Source organism: Phytophthora cinnamomi, assembly GCF_018691715.1.
Source record: "Phytophthora cinnamomi strain GKB4 chromosome Unknown Contig131, whole genome shotgun sequence".
Lineage (NCBI taxonomy): Eukaryota > Oomycota > Peronosporomycetes > Peronosporales > Peronosporaceae > Phytophthora > Phytophthora cinnamomi.
Window position 1 is genome coordinate 379,375 of NW_027151064.1, and position 6,588 is coordinate 385,962.

The window sequence follows — 6,588 nt, forward strand, 5'->3', positions numbered from 1 at the left end:
ACAAAAAACGCGAACATCCAGTAGGCGCGGGGCGCCCTACTGGTAATGCAGTCGCGCGTGCCGACATCGGGCACGCGACACTGAGGACTGCAGCCCCCAGTGAGACCAGCTCTCACTGCAAGAAACAAGATGACAGGCCAAACCTAGTCATCTTGAAGGTTTACTCGAAGAGAGCGAGTGACTCTCTTCGAGCATTGGTAGACTCAGGCGCGTCGAACAACTTTGCTCGACTACGAAGCCTGTCGAGACTTGACTTCGAGGAGGTAGATACACCTCGAAGTCTTCTGGAGGTACGACTGGCAACAGGTGCCATCGTGAAGACCGAGAAGCGCGTCGTGAACGTGCGCTTCTCGTACAAACAACGAGTGTTTGGCGAACACTTTATCGTCCTGGACCTGGACGATAAGTTCGACGTAGTAATGGGCATGCCGTGGCTTGCACGGCATGATCCGGTAATAGACTGGAAGAAGCGCACGCTCGTGCGCTTCGGACGCGACAGCGGAACAGAGAGCGATGGCCCTGTTACCGCAGCGCGCGCACCTGCTGGTGCGCGCGGCTCACCAGTCGAGACAGCGCTTTATGCTGCTGTCCCGGAGTGCCCAAGAAGTGCGCGAGGGCGCGCACAATTGAGACCCACGTCGGCAATGCTGCCGACGTCGGAAGAAAAAGATGTGTTGGTTCCGGGAACCAACACCCACGTTCAAGCGTGTAAGGGACAGTCCCTGACTCGAAGCGGTCAGGTCGACGACGACGCGTCGGCTCCGGGAGCCGACGCACCCTCGTTCATGAGGGACTCCGCCAATGATTGGCGTCGAGGTGACGAAGGCGTGTCAACTCCGGGAGTTGACGCTGCAAACAGTGCGGACGGTTGCAAACGTACCGCACTGACGCAATTTGCATGCTGTCGTGCAGCCGGGCTGCACGACGAAGCGCCATGCGATCAAGCCGGGCTTGATATCGCGCGCCCGCAGACAGGGTCTGCCGGCGAAGGGACACATTACCGTGCAGCCGGGTTGCACGAAGGAAAATGCGGTCAAGCCGGGCTTGATACCGCGCGCCCGCGGAAAGGATCCGCCGGCGAACAACTATCCACGGCCGGGCCTGGACAAGAAGAATAACTGTGCGGAGCCGGGCTCCGCACAACAAGAAGACGGCGCAAGCGGAAAACGCTGCGCAAGTCTCAGTCCGGGACCGAGACGCAACAAGAGCAGTCTGCTGGGCAGACTGCGGCGGTGACGCCGAATGTCAAGACGCTAAGCGTCTTGACGCGCACCGATACTGGATTCCAGTATCGTGAGATGGAACTCGCTAGTCCTCCGACGATGGCGTCGGAGTTGACTTCGCTTCCAGCCATGAGCTGGAAGCGCTTCACGCGCGACTTGCACGATGGACGCATCGAGCAAGTCTGCGTTCTTTCGGACAGCGAAAGAACGGCGAGCGAGAGCGAAGAGCTGAGGCAGCTCTTCATGGGAAGTACCACTGAGAGTGAAGACACTCTCAGTGCGAAGACGAAGCGAGAGCGCTTCGAGGAACAAGGTTGGGACTCGCTGAAGTCGAGTCCCTATTACGAATTGCTGAGGGAGTACAAAGACGTACTCCCGGAAGACATTCCTGCGGAGCTTCCGCAGGATAAGGGCATTCAGCACGAGATTGATCTCGTGCCGGGCACGAAGTACTGTGTCACGCGGCAGTGGCCACTGCCGCGAGAGCAAGTGAAAGCGATCGACGACTTCTTTGAAAGTCGTCGTAAAGCAGGACAAGTGCGGGAATCAAAGTCCCCGCACAGTGCTCCGACGTTCTGTGTCAAGAAGCCACAGGGCGGATGGCGCATCGTTCATGCCTACAACAAGCTGAACGATGCGACGGTACCGGCGCAGACGCCGATACCGCGAAAAGATGTTATCATCGATTCGATGGTCGGGAGCACCGTTTACAGTGCTCTCGACTTACGAGATAGATTCTATCATATCCTAATGCGTGAGAGCGACATCCCTCTCACGGCAGTGAGCACGCCAAGCGGCATGCTCTGGGAATGGCTAGTAATGCCACAGGGGCTCAAGAACGCCCCTGCGACTTTCAACAGGTGCGTGACGCACTTGTTGCGCTCGGTGCGCGACTTCGCACCGAGCTACTTCGATGATGTATTCATCCACAGCCGGGCTGTGGACGGGAAAACCGACGTAGAGATGCACAGGGTGCATCTCCGGAAGCTACTTGAGCTTATGCGAAAGCATAAGCTCTACGCGAACCTGAAGAAGTGTATCTTCGGGGCGAGCGAGATACCCGTCCTCGGGTGTCTCGTAGGGAAGAATGGTGTTCGCCCTGACCCGGAAAAGGTCAGGGTGATAAATGAATGGCCAACGCCTTCAAGTGTCAAGGAACTGAGGCAGTTCCTTGGCTTGGCCACGTACTTGTGCAAGTACGTGGAGGATTATGCGGGCAAGATCCGCCCGCTGTCACAACTTCTTAAGAAAGAAGCTGTGTGGAATTGGACACCCGATTGCCAAAAGGCATTCGATGCAGTCAAGCGGGGCTTGACTGAGGCGCCGATCTTGGCAGTGGCTGACCAAGATCGCCCATATCACGTAGTGTGTGACGCATCCGATTTCGCGATCGGATGCGCGTTAATGCAGCACGATCACGAGGGCCGTGATCGTGTCGTCTACTACCAATCGCGTCAGCTGAAGCCAGCTGAGCGCAACTATCCGGTGCATGACAAGGAAATCCTTGCCATGAAGTATGCACTCGCAAAGTTCCGAGTGTACTTGCTTGGGAGTAGACCATTTGTGGTCTACACCGACCATGCTTCACTGCGCACCGCAGTGAAGTCGCCACACATTTCACAAAGAATGGCGAGATGGCTCTCATTCTTTGCGGAGTATAACTTCCGGGTCGAATACAAACCCGGAAGATTGAACGTGGTGGCCGACGCGTTATCACGTCGGCCGGACTATGCAGAAGCTGTTGACGTCAATGCCATTGACGCCATGCGATCGAGCAAACCCACATCATCTCTGTTGGATGATGTGAAGGCCGCGTACGCGCACGACGCGGACGCGAAGCTCTGCTGGCCTATGGCACAGCGCCTTCTGACAAGTCCCGTCAGAAGCTGCCCAAGCACCTTCGAGCGCGTGCACACCGCTTTCGTGTGCACGACGGACTGCTACTCTACAACGCAGTCGACGACAACGCGGACCGCGTTGTCGTGCCAAATGACCATGACCTGCGACTCAGGATCATGTACGAGTATCATGATGCCCCGACTGCGGGACATCTCGGACGTGAGAAGACTTACGTCCTTCTCACGCGCGACTTCTACTGGCACCACCAGTATAGAGTGGGTGCGCAAGTACATCCGTGCTTGCGAGGTATGCTAACGCGTGAAGCCTGCGCCATTCGCGCAGGCTCCACTGTAATCACTACCGACTCCGTCGGAGTGTTGGAAGTCCATGTCTTTGGACTTCATCTTTGGTCTTCCCCCGGATAGCGGAGGGAACACCGGTGTTGTGGTCTTTGTAGACCGCTTCAGCAAGATGGTACATCTTGCTGCGGTGCCGGCAGAAGTGACCGCGAAGCAGACGGCCCGTCTGTTCGTCGACATGGTGTTTAAACACCATCGCATGCCGTCCGACATCGTGTCGGACAGAGACCCGCGCTTCACAGCGCACCTGTGGCAAGAAGTGTTTACACTTCTTGGGAGCCAACTTTCAATGTCGACTGCGGATCATCCGCAGACGGACGGTCAAACCGAGCGCGTGAATCGCGTGCTCGTCGATATGTTGAAGAGCTACGCTCACTCGTTCCAATACTGGAGCGAGTGCTTATCGATGGCAGAGTTTGCCATCAATAACTCAGTGCATGCCTCGACCGGGCATACACCGTTCTACGTGAATGCCATGCGGCATCCACGCCTACCGAGTTTACTCGGAGTGATGGCTCCCACTTTAAGTGGGGGAGGATCTACGACTGCAATACAGCAGCCGCAGAAAACCGCTGACACTTGCACAGTGTCAGCTGCAACGATGAACAAACCACATGAGTCTGCGCAGGGCGCAGACTCCCCCAACAACATGACCAACGACCACGGGTCTGCGCAGGGCGCAGACACCGCAAAGAACCACGCAGAGGCCGGGCCTCTAGCGGAGAGCGAGCTGAATGACTTCAGCTCGGATGCAATCAGTTTCATCACCAAAAGACAAGCCGTGATTCGGTTTGTCCAAGATGCAATAGCAGCTTCTGTTGATCAACAGAAGCTGAACGCAGACAATGTGGGCAAAGGCAACACAAATGAATTTAAAGTTGGTTCATTAGTCTTGTTAGCTACACAAAACCTGCCTAGACATGCAGTTTCGGATTTCGGAGCAAGCAAGCTTGCTCCGCGCTTCATCGGGCCGTTCACTGTGTTGGCACGGCACGGCAACGCATACACGCTAGACATACCGTCTAGCATGCGCCTCCATCCGACCTTCTACGTCGGACGGCTGAAGCCATACCTGCGGCACGAGCCATCTAGCTCGGCTGACCCGAAGCCTCGGCAGGAGCCGAGGCAGAAGCGGAGGACTTGGCCTCGGCGACGAGCAGCCTCTCCTCCAGCGCGCGGACGCGCTGGAGCAACCCCTTCATCTGGGTCCCCAGCTCGACCTGGATATTCGAGGCGGTCTGCGAGACCGCCGCGACTTGGGCCTTCTGGTTCGCCAGCTCCTGTTTTAGGGCGGCGAACTCAGCGCCCTGCAGACGCTCCACGACGGTCACCCGGTCGTGGAGAGGCGCATACTGATCAGCCCGGGGCTGATCATACCCGGGGCGTGTTCCCACCCCCGCCACCGCCGATCCGTGACGCCCGCGGCTCAACCCGCTGGATTGTTGAGCGGATTGTTGACCATAGTATCCCGAAAACGAACCCTCAAGAGGCTCGTTTTCGTATTCGTTGGAGAGGATTTCCTCCCCATCGAGATACATGGGAGCCGCGGAACGTCTTGCTGGAGGACGTTCCGGAAATGGTGAGGGCGTACGAGGAGCAGTACGCACTGGCGCAGCGGAAGTAACACGAGCGCTGCGATCATCGCTAGCGCCCGAACCCTCACGTGCTAAGAACTTAGCACGGAGCTCTTTGAGACTCTCGGGCACACGGAATGACGTGTACCCGTTCAGGTCGCGGTCGCTCAAGCGGACCGCGCCTGGAAAGCACTTCGTGCACTGAAAGCCCTCGGGCACAGCGCACGGCACATTAACCTCCTCAGCAGCAACATGAAGTTGCTCCAGCTTTCCACGCTTCGAGTACGTCTCGAAGCGATCACGCGCTTGCTTAATCCGATCACGGTAAGCACTCGGCCTCTTGTTGAAGTTCTCAACAAAGGCATTCCAGCTTGACAAAGTGTCTGCCATTCGGGCACTTTGCTGCGAGAAGAGGTCTTCTTGCTTTGAAACCATCGGAGCTCATGAAAGAGTCCGATGTAGTAATCGCGCCTTTGATGCGTTTCCGCATCAAAGTGCAGCTCGGCAGCCACAGCGTCATCTTTGATGGCGCTGCATACGTACAGCGGCACCTCATTCGGAGGTACCGAGTTCCCAAACCGGTCCGCGATCTCGGACGCGGACGGCATCCATGGATCGCGCGCTGCAGGCGCAGCGCGCGGAGAGCCTTGAGCTTTAACATCACGCGCTGCAGCAGCAGCGCGGAGTACTGAGAGCCCCAGCTGTAGCGAGTGGGGTATCACTCTCAGTACGCGAACGCTTCGAACTCGAAGCGTCCGATTCGTCCCCCTTCACGCGGGCGAACGTTCTTGGCGTGAGGGTCGAGCGATTCGCTCGACACTGAGTCTTTACGCTTTGAGGACGAGTCCTCCTCGCCCTCCATGTCTTCATCGTCGTCGTCGAAGTCGACGACGTCACCGTACTTCGCCTTCTGGCGTTCGAGTAGTCGTCGATGGAGAGATGACTCCCCATCGACTTTGCGGACTTCTTCTGAGGCGCGCTCATCGTTGAATGAGCGCGGATTTCTTCTCCAAACGCGGAGAATTGACGAATGGTCAATTCCAAAGATTGACGTGCGGGGACCCCGCGCGTCTAACCTTAAGGGGGGGATGGTGTAACGGGGTTACACGTACAAGTGGCTGCAAGCCACTTGTGAATTTAACAGATAGGTTATCTGTTAAACGTTTTGGATACTTCCTCACATTGGTGTAAAACACACCGATGGATACATTGAAGTGGACCACCACAGTGAGTGGTCCACACATACCCAAAAGATCCTATTGGTAGAAAGCAGCATCTTTCTACCAATCAGAGACATGCATATTAGCGGGGCTCTGACAGCCAGCCGCTGCCAACCCTTTCATAGATGATAAACAGTTTTTAGCAGATTTTAGAGGAAGATCAATTTACAAACAATACAGTTCTCATTTTACCTAATCTAAGTCACTTGGAATCCTTTTGTTACTTAACTTATATTTGTGTATTCAAATATAATTAACCTAAGTAATTACTAAGTACTTACGCTTCCTCATACACGTTGCGCAACGTGTAAGCTAAAGTAGTGAGTCAAGTTAGACCCACTACACGCAGACTCTCTGTACGCTCTTACGCTGA

General features: G+C 55.9%; 1 protein-coding gene across 1 annotated transcript; it reads right to left on the bottom strand.

The window, feature by feature from the left end:
- Positions 1-4,509: 4,509 nt before the first annotated feature.
- IUM83_17649 (uncharacterized protein) lies at positions 4,510-5,385 on the bottom strand (the record flags this gene model as incomplete). The annotated part of the gene is made up of 1 exon (XM_067942611.1): positions 4,510-5,385. The coding sequence occupies one exon, from the start codon at positions 5,383-5,385 to the stop codon at positions 4,510-4,512; it is 876 nt and encodes a 291-aa protein (XP_067779931.1).
- Positions 5,386-6,588: the final 1,203 nt, after the last annotated feature.